General features: G+C 37.7%; 2 protein-coding genes and 2 long non-coding RNA genes across 10 annotated transcripts in view; 2 read left to right on the top strand and 2 right to left on the bottom strand.

Moving 5' to 3' along the window:
• Positions 1-105: 105 nt before the first annotated feature.
• Positions 106-8,100, bottom strand: LOC113650497 (zyg-11 related, cell cycle regulator). Of its 3 annotated transcripts, none has more exons than XM_027158888.2 (16): positions 7,893-8,100; positions 7,005-7,273; positions 6,216-6,366; positions 5,526-5,959; positions 5,252-5,425; positions 5,004-5,118; positions 4,419-4,565; positions 4,088-4,261; positions 3,732-3,947; positions 3,591-3,632; positions 3,355-3,474; positions 3,112-3,227; positions 2,509-2,697; positions 2,198-2,295; positions 1,971-2,073; positions 106-1,548 (listed from the first exon to the last, which is right to left on the bottom strand). In XM_027158888.2, the coding sequence occupies exons 2-16, from the start codon at positions 7,169-7,171 to the stop codon at positions 1,491-1,493; spliced, it is 2,304 nt and encodes a 767-aa protein (XP_027014689.1). In that variant the 5' UTR covers positions 7,172-7,273; positions 7,893-8,100; the 3' UTR covers positions 106-1,490. The 3 variants fall into 3 exon arrangements, with proteins under 3 accessions (XP_027014689.1, XP_027014691.1, XP_027014690.1); XM_027158890.2 differs by having other exon boundaries at positions 7,005-7,242; XM_027158889.2 differs by having other exon boundaries at positions 7,005-7,182.
• LOC125139802 overlaps positions 106-18,133 on the bottom strand; it is a 22,027-nt gene continuing 3,999 nt past the window's right edge. For both annotated transcript variants that reach the window (XR_007138905.1, XR_007138906.1), the window contains exons 2-3: positions 12,867-12,871; positions 106-1,017 (exon numbers count right to left, since the gene is read on the bottom strand). This is a non-coding gene — a long non-coding RNA (uncharacterized LOC125139802). The remainder of the gene's footprint in view (positions 1,018-12,866; positions 12,872-18,133) is intronic.
• On the top strand, positions 9,057-11,828 carry LOC113643830. Of its 4 annotated transcripts, XR_003440882.2 has the most exons (6): positions 9,060-9,275; positions 9,366-9,392; positions 9,545-9,595; positions 10,188-10,322; positions 10,668-10,735; positions 10,839-11,828. It is a non-coding gene; the product is annotated as an uncharacterized LOC113643830 (long non-coding RNA). The 4 variants fall into 4 exon arrangements; XR_003440881.2 differs by having other exon boundaries at positions 9,057-9,275; positions 9,366-9,595; XR_003440883.2 differs by lacking the exon at positions 9,366-9,392 and having other exon boundaries at positions 9,062-9,268.
• LOC113643828 (ral guanine nucleotide dissociation stimulator) overlaps positions 15,679-18,133 on the top strand; it is a 32,727-nt gene continuing 30,272 nt past the window's right edge. The window contains exon 1 of the mRNA XM_027148265.2: positions 15,679-17,718. Coding sequence (XP_027004066.2) covers positions 17,686-17,718 — 33 coding nt within the window. The 5' untranslated portion in view covers positions 15,679-17,685. The remainder of the gene's footprint in view (positions 17,719-18,133) is intronic.

The following is an 18,133-nucleotide window of genomic DNA, read 5'->3' as shown; positions in this document are numbered from 1 at the left end:
CCCCTCCATTGCTATCAGTTGATTAGTAAATATCGTCACATTATGGATCATATCGTGATGATCCTGTAGTTTCAGCTGTAAAATGAATCCCACTGACCCCCTCAGTACAGATTTATTTTTTATTACTTAAATCAGGCTCATTATTTAAACGTGTACCGTAATATTTTTGGCTGTTAACTGCAGCCATAGAGCTTTTCATTCCTGAACCTTCCACAGACACAACATGTTTATTCACTTCTAACTTTTCATGAGACTGAATTTACTTAAATTAAAGTCATTATTCAGACAGAAGGACAAATTCTAAACAGAATACATCTTTAGCTTAAACAAAGAAAAAAAAAAAATCTGCTAGCTTTGTCTCTCGGAGCCCAGAATGTCCCTGGATCTCACTTTGAGAACCTGTTTTATAGAAAATTACAAAACTGTTTTTTATAGCTCAGAATCACAGACGATGACGATGACTGAAGGCTCAGCCGCGTCTCCCGAACCTTCTGCATGGATAAAGCAGAATCCTGTGCTGAGGATTTATTTAGTTAAACATGAGATATGGATTTAGGAGTCATTTATCCTGCCAAAATATTACACATCATTATAATCACAAAGCAGGTTCTAATCTTACTGCAAACCCCCCATTACAATTACACACACACACACACACACACACACACTCGTTCCATCACAGACTTTAAGAGGGGGAAAAAAAAAACTTGTTTTAAAAATAATAAAATATAAATGTCATTTTCACTAGATTTTTTTTTCTTTGACGGTGGACTGGGAGTGTCATAAAAATGCACAAAAGGCAGATGTGTGTAATATGTACCAAGAGAATGCACATGGAGGAGTCTTAGAGGTGTGTGTGTGTGTGTGTGTGTGTGTGTGTGTGTGTGTGTGTGTTCAAGCCATAAAGTGACGTGTTGTGTGACCTCATTCCAGAAAGTCCATTAGTTATGATGTCACAGCGCAAAAGACCATCTAGTGAAGCATTTTCTCTCTCTGCCTCTCTCACACTCACATTCTCTGTCTTACACACACACACACACACAGTCAGTTTCTTTCTGTCCTCCTTTTATGCTCACAGTCAAAAAACAGATGAGAACTTTCCACTGGTTTACACACACACACACACACACACATACAAAGTACCAGGTAACAAAACAGTCAGAAACAATAATAAATGATACAAACACTGTTAATCATGTGCGACACTCACACACTCCTGTGGAAGCTATCTCCCCTTTAAGTTAGTGTCATTTTAATTTTCACAGGAGTGTGTATTTGTGAGGATGAGGGTCCATCATGTCCCTTTGAGTCCAACACACACACACACACACACACACACACAGCAGAGGAGACTGAAGAATCCTGAATGACATTGAACAGATGTGAGCGTTGTGCGTTCGATTCCTTTCTTTAGATCCCATTAGCTGTGTTGTTCTGGTGTGTTTTAAGGTGGACCAGATGCTGAGGTGAGATTTCCTGCTCTGCACCTTTTACCTGCTGGTGTCCATCGGATCCTCCTTAAAATTCTCACACTGCTCCATCACCTTGCTGCAGGAAGAAAACAGTTTTAGATCAATATTTATTATTCAAGGACCTGCAGTTAGTTAAATATCTAACACGTATCTATCTACATTTATTTAATTACTTTTATAAAAATAAAACAAATCCGTTTGTACGCCGCTCTGGATAAGAGCTTCTGCCAAGTGTCAGAACTGTAAACACTAATAATAGTGAAATCCTGGGCTCTGATTGGTGCTAACAGTTTTCCTCCATCTTTGCGGGTATCAGTGAGCAAGTGCTAACTAGTGTAGGGGGGCGTGGCATGAATTCCAGCAGCATTGCATTGTGGGCGTGTTTAGTGGGCGTGGTCTGTGTAGCTTTTATCAGTTCCAAAATGAAACATCAGTCTACTGAACGGTTTCTAAACATTATCACGATGTTTTTGTTTTAAACTGAATGTACACATGTACCGTGCCATGGTCTTTGTGTCCTGGTGAGAAGACTCCAGTTCCAGAACTTTCTTCAACAACACAATTCCTCCTTCTTTTATTAATAATGGACAGTATTTGTTTGCTGTGGACACAAAAGAGACAGACAAAAAAACAGACAGTTAAACAAAGATGAATTTGAATGCACGGACAGTCAAAGCAAGCATATGCAGATTTTGGAGTGTGTGTGTGTGTGTGTGTGTACTTACGGTACACAGAGACCAGGTTGTAAAGAGCCCAGGTGGCCCAGTGCTGACTGACAGGTGATATACTCTGAGGGAGGAGACGCAGGATAGGTTCAAATGACCTGAGAGAGAGAGAGAGAGAGAGAGAGAGAGAGAGAGAGAGAGACAGAGATTATATCCAATAAATAATTAATAACACAATGATAGTTCAGTGAAACTCGAGAATTTTTATACATTTAATGCTGTAAATGATCAGTTATTGAATGTTATGGAATGGATGACGTGTCAGAAGCTGCAGTGGATCAGTGCCTTCAGTTGATGAGTTAAACACACACCTGTAGTTGATGTTGCGCCGTGACGTGACGTCCCAGCTCTGGATGGCGTCCCACATTTTGTCCATGACCATCTCTCTGTTAGGGTTCTCCACAGTCCACACTTCAGGCCCATCAAACATGATATGTGCCAGAACCCCACAGGCGTTATACGACACCTCGATCCCGTCCGCTTTGCTCCCCAACAGGTTACTGGGACAATTAAAAAGGTTTTTTATAGTTTTAATGTTTTTTATAGTTTTAATAGTTTTTGTTGACAACTGAGCATCAGTTATTCATATTACAGAACAAAGGAACGTGTGTAATTTTAAATAGGTGAGAGAATGAGCACCAATAAAAATACAGTTAAAAGGGAAGGAATATGGTGGTGTGAAAAAGTGTTGGCCCCCTTCCTGATTTGTTTTTCAAGTAGATACAACATGCAGCTGACACTTGTTCACTTTTTCATGTTTTCCCTTAATAATAAAAACCTTGATGATCTGAAACATTAAAGTATCAAAAAAAGAAGGGGGCCATAACTTTTTCACACCACTGTAAGTGCAGAAATCAAAGACGGAAAAGTAAAGATGCGAAAATAACTAAGAGGGAGGTGTAGAGATGAAGCACCTGAAGACGGTGACGAACTGGCTGGTGAGAAGCTGAGGTCGGAGCTCCTTCACCTCGGCCACGTTACCCAGCAGCCCCAGCATGTTACGGTGCAGCTCCTGTTTATCTGGAAACTCCTGTGAAGGGAACACACACACACACACACACACACACACATACACAAACACACAGTAAACGTATAAGAAGAAAACATCAACGACTTTTTTAAACAATGATTAGAAGTTTTTTGTACTGCTTTAGTACCTTTAAACAATCCAGGCACAGGTTCATGCCACTGCAGTTGAGGAACATCTGGCAGTTATCTGGCGTTTCATCTGTGATGTTCCACAACGCGCTCCATGAGAACTCCATCACCTGATCACACTAGAGAGAGAAAATCATCATCATCATCATCCAATCAGACAACAAACTAATCCTGACTCATTACTGTGATATTTAATAACAGTAATATTTACTAATATCTTCATTTCCACACTTACCAGTCTGTCATTCAGCTTCTTCTGTATTAAATTCAACATGGTCTGAGAAATAAATAAATAAACATATATTATACACTTATAAACAGCATTAGAGTGATTCACGTGGTGGATTTTTAATGCACTTTTGTTGTTAGAAGATACCTTGACGAAGCCCATCTTGCCGACCTCCTCCTTGTGGTCGTTGTCCACCTGGCAGACGAGGGCATTGCACAGGTGCACAGCAATGCGCTGAATCGACTCGTCCTGACGCACCGGTTCCAGGATCTTTAACAGCAACAAGTTGACGCGATGATACTGAAACTCTAACTCATCAGGAATATTAAAATTACACAGAGTCAAACAGCAATTCCTCTGAACCTGTAAGGAGAGAGAGAGAGAGAGCGAGAGAGAGAGAGAGAGAGAGAGAGAGAGAGAGAGAGAGAGAATAAAGTTAAACTAACCATCAACAAAACAGTATTTTTAAGTATACATCAGAACAGAGTGTGTGTGGGTCTCACCGTAACCTCCTGGTACTGCTCCATGCCATTGAGTACGACCTCGATGACCTGCCTGCGCATCTTCACACTTTGGTGATTCCGGTACTCTGTACCGGTCAGGTAGAAGAGAGCGGCGCTGCCCGTCACCTGGACACTCTTATCATACTTATGACACTTCAGTGCTGCTATCACCAACTGGGGAGAGAGATGTAGAGATGCAAGCAAAGAAAAGCAAGTGTATGTGTGTGCGCGCGAGTGCATACGTGTGTGTGTGCGTGCGAGTGAGAACAGCATGTGTGTGCACGAGTGTGTATGTGTGTATGTGTGTGTGTTAGAGTGTGAGTGTGTGTACCTGCACTGCTCTGACCAGATTATTACAGTGTTGTATCCGGACAAAGTCAAACAGCTGGTTTATGGCCCTGTGTGCGAGTTCAGGACGATGTTCAGTGTAAGCTTCAATAGCGTTGAGAACCTGCTCTTCATTCTTAGATCCGGTCACCTAAAACACACATTTATATAGATACAAATATCAAGAATGTCACAATACATTAATGTGACTGAGTGGCTCATTGTTTTATTGATCAATTCTGTATTTATCTTTAAATTTACACTGAATTCAACAATGTTGTGGCACATGACCACTAGGGGGAGACAAATCATTATGTCCTGTAACAGAGCTGACAGTTTACTTTTATTTCATATTGTTGAGATAGTATTGTTAAGGGTTGTACATCTTTATTAAAAATAACAAAGAATAATAATTCCTGATGTTTAATTAAAAAATCAAATAAAACATTTATATAGGCTGTGATTAGACCAGAACTGACTGTGGAGTGTAATTTGGGTCAACACTAACTGAACTAAAACTTTAAAAGCTCACCCATAAACCATAAAGTGGAATCAGATAATTTGTAAGATAAGAAGTTACTAGTTGTACCTTAAAGGCCGGGATGTGTTTGACGTTACACAGTGTAGTGTTATAAAGACCCAGAAACTGCAGAGGCCTCTTTAATCCCTGGAACGGGTAGATACTGCTCTTACAGGGATCGGTGCTGAAAGTGAGACAGACAGAGAGCGATAAGAGACAAACGGGGCAACAGAGACATTTTTGAGTCCCATATGTACACAAGTCAATAGTTTCTGAATAAGTTTTATGTCATTTCCTGTCTGACACAGGATACATACCTTGGTGGTCCCATGGCCTCCTCCATATACGGCACGGTGCAGTTGTCCAGCATGATGTGTCCCGAGATGTCCAGGGAGACGAGGTTCCCTAAACTCTGTACAATGTTTGTCAGGATCTTCCTTGTTAGTTTGAACTTGGAGGAGCGCTGACCTTCACGTGAGATATCTAAGTGCCTGTGGAAGAACGTTCATTTAATAATACACGTTTATCGACCCAGTAAAAGGGGAGTGGCCTCTGTGTCCTCCGTTAATTAAATTAACTATAATTGCTCACCTCAATCGGCTCATTTGCAGGACGGTGGTGATGAGCTCCTCGTTCACATCCACGTTGTAGAGCACGAGCACAGCTAGCTGCTCCCTCCACCTTGTGAGGAAGGAGGGGCGGGGCAGGTGCGTTGAGGACAGGTCCAGCACTCTGAGAGTGTCTAGTGGCTTCAGCAGTCTTTCAGCGTCCACGTTTACTGGCAGATGGCCAACGTTCAACATGCACAACCTTCTGAAGCCCTGGAAGGAAAAGTCAGTGCCATCACATAACTCTTCATCATCCTCATCATCATCCTCGTCATCCTCAGTGGAGGACTTGGGGAAGAAGATGCTGGAGCAGCCGAAGAGACTGAGGGACACGAGCGTGTGGCGGAATTTGCGCAAAGTGCAAAGGCTTCGGTTGCTGAGATGATTACAGCACGTCAAGTGGAGCTCCATCAGATCCTGGAAAAAGAAGCTTACGAGTTACAGAACAGAGACATCTGAGAGTAAAACCAGCACACAGTACAGTGTTAGAGCAAATCGAATCGTAAAACTATTTATTATTAAGATGTTACAGCCAAAAAAATTATTATGCTAGTCAATTATGAGAGAACTTATAAAAGGTGTTATTACAATAATATGACTTATTAATAAAAAGTTATTGTTAAGGTGCTATAGAATCCTAATGAGCTGTTATTACTAGGCTGTGTGTGAGCACCTGCTTGCTGATGGCCTTGAGGTCTCGGTCTCGTACGACGTCCTCTCTGAGGTGCAGTCGGCTCAGTCGGGTGCTGTGCGGGTCGCCGAAGAGCTGAAAAAACCCATCCTGAGGCTCAAACTCACTGTCTGTGTGCACCAACTCCACGTACCTGAGGTTCAGAATTACAGCAATGTTAAAGTGGTATGAAATGACAAATTAATAGGAACTTATTATTAAATAAAACATTTTTAAAATGATGAAGTAAATAAAAAAAACAGTTATTATTATAGTGGTCTATGAGACTATAATGACAGCCTTATTAAAGTGTTATAACAAGTAATTTAGCAACTCGTTTTCAGGTGTAACGATAAAAAAAACTGTATAGAGTAATAATACAACTCATTAAGGTGTTATAGACATTCTTAGCGTTATAACAAAAAAGTACTTAGACATAACAGCAACTAAATGATTGGTGTTTAGCTGTGTGAAAAATGTTTATTTTTAAGGCATTAGAAATAAAATGAGGCATTATTACAGTGCTACAGCAACACAATGATGTAGTAAAGAGAAACAGGGACATAAATGACCTCATATTAAAGAGTTAGAGCAGTAAAAAGACTTATTACAATGTTATAGCAAATAAAAATGAAAAGTAAACTATTTAATTGTTATCAGGAAAATATCCTTAATATTAAAGATGCTCTGCCTCTATAACAACTTGTCTGTTTACATTATTATTAATATTAATAATAATAATAATAATAATAATAATAATAATAATAATAATAATAAACAGTGTACACTTACATGTGAACAAGCTTGTCACAGATCTCACTGGGTAAGAAGATGTCTGGACGCAGGCACAGTTGGTTCCTCTCGCCCATATAGCACATGGTACTACTGAGGTTCTTCAGACAGAACACGGTGCACAGAGACATGAGGCTCTCTGGATCATCCCCTGCTTTGGTTGCCATGGTGATGCACCCTTTCAGAGTCAGCGGTCAAACACCAAGTTGATGGAGGAGAGCGAACAGTGCGCTCAGATCTCAGGCATCATAAATACATATAATCATTACCTATAATTAATAATGTTTTATTTAATTATTTAGCAAAAATAAATCTGATTTATAAGTGTAGTCTGTAGAGCAGCAGCAGCAAAAACACAAGTACAATTTCTTACATTTTTATTTTCTCCAAAATTATAAAAAGTAACTTTGCCACTGCGGAAAGTGACAAACATTTGGACTGCGTTTCGTTTGGAACTTAATTTACCACAAAAATGTAGCATTCCTGCTAATAGAAGTAAATATTGTGGTGACTGAAGGCCAGTTAGCTAACAAGGCTAATTAATAGCTTAATTACAAACCACAAAACTCGCTAAACAAAAAATATTAATAATATAATTATAATGTTGTAATTATACAAATAACTGTAATTAGTACATTTAATAACACAGAATTGCGTTGTATGAACTCGGATGCAAAGCGAATAGCTAATGGCTAGGAAGCTAAACGCCGCTATCCGTTTACCTGTACGGGTTTTCGTGCTAATGCTAATTCATGCTAAACCTAAAGCTGCTATCAAAACAGAGCATAGCATATTAGCATAGCCGTTAACATATTAGCCTAGCCGTTAGCATATTAGCATAGCCGTTAGCATATTAGCATAGCCGTTAGCATATTAGCTGAAACTTACTAAGGGCCAAACAGGTTCCTTCCTACGATCATGACACGGACAGGAAAGCAGGGATTTTACCAGAATTCGGCTTTAACTTTTATCTCGTCGGCGGAAATTTAGGTTCTGATTGTTTACTTCGCTGAAAAACTCTTTGATTTTTGGGGTTGTTGTCCTCTCTTAACGTCTCTTGTCCTGATGGCAACAAAACAAGGTTCAACTTCCTGGTTCTTACATAACTGTTTCCTGTGATAGATAAAAAAAATAAAAAAAACATCCCGAGTTTCGACCAAAAGCTCTTTTCAAAATTTATTTTTTTGTTTGCTTTTTTAATTTATTACATTTTTTATATTTTGTTTCGTTTATTGTTTGTTTACATTTTACATGTCTGGCTTTAATGCAGTCAGAAGGAAACTGTTACTGTTCTACACTGTTAGATGATTTAAAGATCATGTGATGTGTTTATACTTTAGCAACTCTAACAATATTACAATTATTATTATTTTTTATTAAAACACGACACGTTGTGTTTTTTATGTGATTTTCATTTTATTTAACACCAGCAAGACAAATTAGTTCCTGTTGTCACTTTCTAAAGTCGCTACAAACGGTCATTCCCTCACTAGTCTCTGTTTATTCTCTCTTTAAGATAATAATACAGAAATAAATGCAGATTGTCAAGTTACCGAGAAACTGCAAAGAACTGTAAACTCCTCCTTATTAAGAGCTTCCCAATCTACAACCATTGTCGGTTTTCCTAACGGTCACAAACTAATGGGTAACTAGCATAGATTAGCTGCGTTTGTTAACCAAGGACCGAAACAAACCAACTTAACCAGAAATATAATTTCCTAACATTTGTAATAGAAAAATGTTGTGAATAACAAAAATGGACCCCTTTATCATGTGTAATGTTGCTCCCATATAAAACAGTTCAGCACAAGCCCAGACATATTTATGGACATGATTGAGGACAATGTCCCGTCCAGAGACAAACTGTTTCGTGTTGAGGTTTTGTTCAAACCGACTATCGAATATAACCTCTCTAATGAATATGTTTTTTTCATTGGTTGTTGTGTTAAATTGTGTTAAATCTTACCCAGATACAATAGTGCTATTTTCTGATTGGCTATTGTGTAGCCTCTTCTTTTGATTGGCTGATAAGTGTCAGGCAAGAACTCCAGGGGAGACGCGCTTGGTTCCTGCGCGGTTCCATAGAGACAGCGGTGCGGACTGATACATTTTGGGTGATGCGGCTTATTAAATATATGATAAATAGCCCGGTTTTCTGCGCGCCAAATATAATGTGTGGTGGGAGAGCAGGAGAAAAGACCGACATGAGGGACTGTCACTGTCACTGTCACTGTGGGACACTTGACAGCTCTGTGTCTCTCAGGGTAAGAGGTAAGTTTACTACAAGACTCTGCTGCTGTGGCACCGTGCACTGTAAAAAATAAAATGACCCTTTGTTCAGAAAACTGTGTTTTTTTTTAGTTACAGATAATAGGAATTGTGAATAATGTGAGTCTATATACACATAGATGTTAGTTCAACAATATTTCACAATTTTATAGCAATATCATTAACAAAGCTGCACGAACAAACATTTTTTTTAATTGAATTGTGCGCGCATGCGCCACATGGACCTACGGGGTTTCCTTTCTCATTATCAGCGTCGCCACGTGTTCAGGCTGCCAAACAGGAGCGGGACAAACACGTGACAGGTGAGTAATTAACTTTTCATTCATTTTAAGCATTTGAAATGAAAAGTGGACATCCCCCCCCCCGCACTACGTATATGCCGTTAGTGATGCAAATTAGTTTGCTGAGTGGGTAAATGTATAGTTTTCATGAAGTCATGTATTTTCTTTGTTTAAAAAAAAGACATGTAGCATATACTGATCTTTATCTTTAAAATGTAAAATTACATGTAAATATTTTGTGAATCATCATTTCGTAAACTATCTTGTTTATGGTATGTCCATGTGAACAATTAAAAAAAAAAACTATAAATTTGCTGAAACCCATAAACATTTCACCAAACTGTAGTGTACAGAACATGTGTTTTTCTGAAGCTTGCTGTGTTCCAAGGTGAACAGACTACAAAGTGTTATCGCTATACTCACTTAAATGTCAGTATATAAAATGTACTGACTTATAGTACTTATTAGATAATATATTTTGTCTGTGTATCACAGCACACTATTTTAGTTAGCACTTTTGTAATTAGTTGTCACTGTATGTCTACTATGCCTTAACCCGTGTTTGGTTTCCATAGTGAATGTAAGACAATGAACATCACATTTATTAAAACAGAGACCAGGTGAGAACATGGCTGGAGTTGGGTTCTACAGTCGGAGGGCACCGATGAAGGGAACGGCACAGAGTGGATCAGATTCATGGACATGGTTCCTGTCATCGGGAAAGAAAAGTCCATTGACTATCGTGATGGTGAGTCATATTTATATAACAAATGTACAGAAATTATTAGCAAAATCTTACAAATTCATTCTTAATTTCAACAGAAGGATTTCTGATGTTCTTGTGCATGAAGCACCGTGTTGTTGGTATAAAACTCATTTTACTCTTAATAAATACATTTTTTAATGCTAGTAATTGATGATGTATTTAACTGTTTGACTGCAGCTCACATCAAGGACGTACTCGTCTCTGAGTCCCAGAGATCCCATAGTGGATGGTTTTAATAAAGCAGCCTGGTCCATCATATCATTCCTCACATCGTTACTCCATCACAGCAGTTCATACTAACATTTAGTAACATTATTTATTTTTCAGTATTCAGCAGTTGACCCAAATAGAGTATAAACCAGCAGCAGCCGCAACCACAATTTCTAATGTGAGAGGTGTGTTAATTCTTATTAACGTTCTAAACTGATATCAAATCTGAATGGAGAAGTTAATTAAATCACAGTAAGGAAACATTTGGGGTTTTTCTTTTCTCCACAGAGGTCCCAACGGGGGAGACTGCTGAGCAAGCAAGAGAAGAAAGGTTCCAAAAAAACAAGTTATCTTCAACTGAAAAAGAACATTGGAGATTTTCAGTAGTTATATTAAGTTGTATTGTCTTTATTGTTTTTATACATTTTATTTTTGTATATAGTTATTGACTATTGGTTTTGTATGCTGTCACATCTATGTGGACGAATTTGCAAAAGAGAAATGGATCAGTAATTAACACTTTCCCCAGAAAGACACACTCTCATAGAATGTATGAATATGTATGTATATAATGAATTTGTATATACTGTATGTTGTCTTTGTTCTTTTTATACTGTATGTTGTCTTTATTCTTTTTATACTGTATATTGTCTTTGTTCTTTTTGAGAAAGTTGTTGTCGTTGAAAGTGGAACTGAGCGATCAAAAAGAGCGTGTTCATCCTCAAATTTTATTCTAAATGAATTTGTATATACTGTTATTGCCTTTTATTCTTTTTATATTGTTTTTGTATATAGTTGTCTTTATTTTTGTTTTCCTTTTGTATAGACTGTTTATTCCTTTTATATTTTACTTTTGTATATACTGTTTATTCCTTTTTATATTTTTGTTTATTCTTTTTGTTTTGTTATACGGTGGTTTGCTTTGTTTCTGATGAATTCTACACGATTGCAAATGCCATATGGCAAATTTAGCAAAGCACTGTGTGATGCTTTTTTTTTAAATGTGCTGGACTTCCAATATCTCAGTGAGGAGACCCCTAAGAAAATGGGTGACTACATATTCATACGTTCTATATTATATGAATTTGTGTATATAATGCGATATAATGTTTTATTCTGTTTATATGTTTTTGTACATACTGTAGTTTTGTCTTTTGTTTTTGTACATACTGTATTGTCTTTATTCTTGATATATATATTAAATAAAATTTTATTTTTTGCTGCTGTAACATTTCCCCATTGTGGGACGAATAAAGATGTATCTTATCTTACAGGAAATTGTTGTGTGCTAAGTGCAGTACTTTTTATTGTAATTTAACCAAATTGCAGTATTTAGCTGTAAGATCTTGTAATTACACAAAGCCAATGTTATTAGTTTTACCTACAAAATGCTGTAAGTTGATTTATTATTTTTTTTTTAATCAAACTGTTACCAATATGTTGGTGTAATGCTATTAAAATTAAAGCAATTTTAAATTGCTATACAAAATAAAACAAAAGGCAAAAGTGCTGTAGGAAAAAAAAAATTAAAACATTTCCTAATTCTTAGTTTTTAAAAAACAGTTTGAATTTGGGGGTTTAGTGCCTTGCTCAAAATGAACAGATATAAACAATATGCTAAATGGTCCAAGTTTAATAAATAATTGACATCAAATTAAAAATTGTACACTACCTACAACAGTAAGTCTGGGAGTCTGGAAGAGTTAAATGTTGTTCCACATCAGCTGCTGTTGCAGACACCAGTAAGAAAAAATTGCAAAAAATGTTGTGATGCTTTAAATGTATTTACATACATGTGATGCATACACACTACACCTCCACAAAACAAATTTATAATAAAAAAGCACTGTATGTTACTTGTGTTGGCTTGAAGAACGAGTACTGCAGATTTCTCTTGTCAAATGTCATTATGCGCTGCATCTCATCCCAGTTGCTACCTGTTGGCTTTTGTCGAAAAAACTGAAGGATCATCTTTCCCTTTTCTTCCATGGAGGTTTCAAGTTTTTCCAGAATGTTGATGTTTGTAAGCGATCTAAAGTGGTTATACAGTTCTTTAGGTGTAGAAAAGTTTTGGCCAGTCATTTTCCAACTCAGCAATGGATGGTGGTGGACAGGCACGGATGGATTTCCGTTGGAGATAGTATGTCGCTTTCATTAACTGACTGAGATATGCTCGCTCTACCCCAGCTGCCACTCACTACTATAGAGATCCTTCATTTCATTTTGTTTATCTTTAAGTCTATACTCAGTTTCCTTTACAGGACACTCAGGCTGCCGTCTCACACAACCGTACTGGTCAGCAGGTCCTGGTCCAACGTCTTCTGCCGGTGAATCTGAGGTCTTTTTTGGTTTCCTGCATTTTGAGAACAAGCATCTACGGTTAACATGCTCTACTGTTGTTATTAGTTGAGTCAAAAGAGATCTATATCCAGTTCTGATCCTTGTACCGTCTCTCAGGATATCATCAAAACTTTGTTGTAGTGTTTTACAATCTTTTTGGCCACAATCAGACACTCTGATTTTGAACTCTGTCAGCTTCATCTCACTAATAACAATTCTCACTAAATCTCTGAGATCTTTAGCTGTAGGGTGTTTTCCCAGTGCAATGGCTGTTTTAATAGCGGATGGCATCCTACTACATGGCACTTCAAAGTTTTTAGGCCAAACTGACAAATACACAGTCGAACTGGAGCCGTTTGCACCGGACACACTCGGTGTGGTTGAGGAACCAGACTCGAAAGATGAAGAATCCTCTGGTACATCAAAAATGTTTGTGGACTCTAGAGGTGTTCCATTTCAATAGATTGTTTGGTCCGAAAGAAAAGAATTGAAGAGCTGATGAAGCAACAACGAACACTTGAGATTGAATAACAAAACAAAAACATTACATTTCTTTATTAGTGTTCCACAAAAAGGCTAAGTTGCATAAGTTTGAGGTGGTTTTAAAGGTGATCTTTTTTTTTTTCATCCCAAAAATTAATGACAAGTTTTTTGAACAAGAAATAGACAAAATTGTGTACATCTGAAATTATGTCTAATGAATTGGTTCTGTCTAAAATATCAAAGTCTTATATGTTAATATTTGTGGACATAATTTAAGTGAACTTACCGACTATTCTGAATAAAGCCTCTTCAGACACTCACTGGCTCAGACATAAAGTGTCACATTACAATAAATTACTGTGAAAATGCAAGAACTACAGTGACAACAAATTAACCTGTATACTCACAGTTAACATGAAAAAATACTGTTAACTGTGACTCTTTGTTCGACCCAATAATGCTTTGCAACTTAAAGTAACAACTTGTAAAATGTGATTACAATAATGGAGAGTGATTTTTTTTTACCAGGATCAGACAACATGACAGAGAGAATCAGACATGACAGAGAGAATCAGACGACATGACACAGAGAATCTGACTCGGTTCAGCAAACTTTGTCCAGTTTAAACAAAACAAGCAAGAAGCAGTTTGAGAGCCAAAAGAGTCGACTTTTATTGTTGAGATGATTCATATAATCTGACACTGGAGAAAAGACAGAATACTAATGACTGATTCATGAGTAGAATACATTAGAAGCTATTAGAATACATTACATCACATATAATGTGATCTGTCCTTGTCTGCGAACCAACCGATCTTTTGATTCGATTAAAAAGAATCGATTCGTTTGTGAATCAGTCATCACGAGCTGCTCCGCTTCTCTGAGCTCCTTCTCGGCTCAGAGTTATGCAGGATAAAACGGGTCAAAACTAAGCGTCCGCGCTGTGATTGATGGGTGTTGTGTGCAGTCAGGGCTTCACTTTATATTAAAGACATGTGAGTAGATTAGATGTCTACATTTAATCCTCTTTTATGTTCAATATATCCCAAACATATTTCCTCTATAACCTGTGCTAATGTTTTACTGCCTTTTCCATTTCTTTGTTGTATTTTAAATACAGACTGAATAAGAAAATGTAAGTTGTATATATTGTTTTATTTTATTTTAAACCTGGCCTGTAGCTTACAGTATAATACACTGTTTCTACATAGTATATAATATACATTTATTGTTAAATAGCATAGCATTTCTTAATAAGGCTAATTTAAAAATAATTTGAATGTTTCAAACTGCTTCATAATTTAATACAATTGTAAATACAAAATGACAACAAATGAACTGCAACAAACCGTTGTATATAAAGTGCACACAAAATGATTCGACCACAGGACCATCGTTACCTTTAGGTTTAAACACCCATGACAAGGACAGGTATTTTAGCAGCATTTAAAAAGCACCACTCTTTTCTCTCTGTAGTAAGATCCATAGTGCTATAGTGAATAGTGATATAGTGAATAGTGATGTAGTGAATAGTAAATAGTGCTATAGTGAATAGTGATATAGTGAATAGTAAATAGTGATATAGTGCTATAGTGAATAGTAAATAGTGCTATAGTGAATAGTGCTATAGTGAATAGTGATATAGTGAATAGTGATATAGTGAATAGTGAATAGTGAATAGTAAATAGTGCTATAGTGATATAGTGAATAGTGATATAGTGAATACTCATATAGTGAATAGTCATATAGTGAATAGTGATATAGTGAATAGTAAATAGTGCTATAGTGAATAGTGATATAGTGAATAGTAAATAGTGCTCTAGTGACATAGTGAATAGTAAATAGTGCTATAGTGAATAGTGCTATAGTGAATAGTAAATAGTGATATAGTGAATAGTGATATAGTGAATAGTGAATAGTGCTATAGTGAATAGTGCTATAGTAAATAGTAAATAGTTGTATAGTGAATAGTCATATAGTGAATAGTGATATAGTGAATAGTAAATAGTGCTATAGTGTATAGTGCTATAGTAAATAGTGATATAGTGAATAGTCATATAGTGAATAGTGATATAGTGAATAGTGCTATAGTGAATAGTGCTATAGTGAATAGTGAAATAGTAAAATCCAATCAGTTTCTAGTTTGCATATTAAACCAGTGTTGTGATTTTGATCTGTTTTTCCATCCATTCAAATTATAATTCATTACAAGTGTCTGTCATGCTGTTATCAGACAATCAATCCGATCTCAGTACGCAAACGTGCGCCAGTGTGTACATTTTGAGCCCTTCTACCCTGCATACAGCGTGCGGTCCGATCCCGTCGATCTGGGTGCGTTTTATTTAAATCACCGCGTTAAAGAAAAGCGGCGTCTTTCACCGGAACGCACGCGTTTTCTCTCTGCTTTAACGTCCCTGGGTGTTTTTTTTTTTTTTTGCCTATGTGAAGGATGTGAGAATGGAGCAGGAGATAAAGGAATGGGATCGGATTCGGACTGAGCTCCAGAGATAAGAAAAAGCAGTGAAGGACGTCCATTTTGTCAGAGGAGCAAAAAAGAAGATGGAATTACAGCACAATCTGGAGGAGGGAGAAAGGATGGAAACACTAAGAAATGGGGTGAATTTTCGGGATGTTTTGCCGTAATTGTTGTTGATTCGGAGAAAAATGGAAAGATGAACCAGGCATGATGAAGCTGCTGCATCTTCTTCATCCACATCTTCATTCTCATCACTCTGTGCTGACGCTCGTGACCTGCGCGCTGACCTGCTTTTATCTCGGATTAAATCCGCACACACCCGGGTTTATACCGGGACTGTAATCTCGGGTGTAGGTTTGGGCATCGTTACAGACTTTATAAAGTGGATGTATCCAGTGTACATCAACTAGTGTACATCATCTAGTGTACATCATCCAGTGTACATCACCTAGTGTACTTCATCCAGTGTACATCATCTAGTGTACTTCATCTAGTGTACATCACCTAGTGTACATCATCTAGTGTACATCACCTAGTGTACATCACATAGTGTACATCATCTAGTGTACATCACCTAGTGTACATCACCTAGTGTACATCATCTAGTGTACATCACCTAGTGTGGATCACCTAGTGTACATCACCTAGTGTACATCATCTAGTCTGCATCACTAGTGCACATCATCTAGTGTAAGTCATCTAGTGTACGTCATCTAGTGTAAGTCATCTAGTGTACACGGAACTGCATCTTGGAGCATCACCTCTACATTTTCAGAAAAGCTAAAGTTATAAAATGACAGGCTAACAGTAATGTCTGTTACTGTTCATTTAAGGAACATGATCAAGGGACATATTTGGATTTATCTGACGGTGAATGTCTGAATCTCAGCTAACAGGGAAATCAGGATACCATTTTATATTAAATAAATAAATATCAAATAAATAAAAGTCTGACTTGGCTGTAAATAAAGGGAAGAACTGAAGCTGTCTGGTTTAGGAGATGCGAGGGGTCTGAGGTCCATAATCGATGTCACACCGGAGCTCTGATCTCGCCTCAAACCAGACACAGTTAATCCTTTAAAGAGCACGAATCATCAAGGGAAAATCCAACGTTGCTGAATTTAAAAGGGACACATTCATATTTTTCTGGGAGGTTTGTTTTTTTGTTAATCCATTTTTTCAAGCTTTGCCCATAATAGATCTCACACCTGAGCACAGATCTGCATCTCACCTGAAGCTGGATGCATCTTTAAACAGAAGACACTGTTGTGGAAGTGTGTGTGTGTGTGTGTGTGCTTTAAAGGGAAAGTCATACGTGGCTGGAAATAAATGGAGACGTTGAGGCTTGTTTTATTGAGCAGCAGAACTTCACTGTAGACTTTCTGACATTGTTTATCTTTCATTTACACAAAAAGCACAGAAGTGATCAGCTGAGGGTTTAGGGGTCTTCCTCTATAGCAGCTCTCTGAGTTTCAAACTCACAACCCTCTCATGAATAGCACAGAAATTTGACCACTTATCACTTTTCCAGAATCCAGTTCAGCTGGAACTCGGTGCTTCCTCGATTGTCCAAATTTTATTGTCCTCAGGGTTTAAAGAAAAAAAAAAACAGTTGTGGATTTTTGCACTTTCTCCCCATCGGACATTCACTGTGCTGGAAGTGTTTGTAGTGGACGACCTCTGATGACCCCTAGTTACACTCTGGAGTGTGTTCCAGAGAGTGTGTATGCGTTCCCTGGTGCTGCTGGAGAACAGAGTGGATTAAAACCTTACGAGATCGCGAGAAGTCACGAAGAGGAAGACGAGGAGGAGGAGGAAGGAGATATGAGCTCTGGATGGTGGTGATGATGATGATGCTGGATACACAGGTACACACACTAACTTTACATCATATTTACAGCTCATTACATGGGATACAACTGAGTGTGTGTGTGTGTGTGTGTGTGTGTGTGTGTGTGTGTGTGTGTGTGTGTGTGTGTGTGTGTGTAGCTGTGCAGTGTGTACAGAAGAAAATTACAGACCTGTAAGCCTGTGTTTCTTATTATGGCTTCCTGAATGAGTAGCTTCAGTTGACATGAAAGACAAGACTCTGGTTTGGAATAAAACACACTTGAAATGTGCAGTGTGAAACAAAGGAAAAATAAGCTCTATTCTGTCAGACAGGTTATAGACACAATAACTCCAGGGGACACGAGACTCCGCCCACTTCTGTACCGCTCGGATTCGGCAAACAGCACAGAGTGAAAAGTGTTTTATTACCGTTATCAACTTTAACACTGCTGA

Source organism: Tachysurus fulvidraco, chromosome 21, assembly GCF_022655615.1.
Source record: "Tachysurus fulvidraco isolate hzauxx_2018 chromosome 21, HZAU_PFXX_2.0, whole genome shotgun sequence".
Lineage (NCBI taxonomy): Eukaryota > Metazoa > Chordata > Actinopteri > Siluriformes > Bagridae > Tachysurus > Tachysurus fulvidraco.
This window is presented reverse-complemented; position numbering and strand designations above follow the sequence as displayed.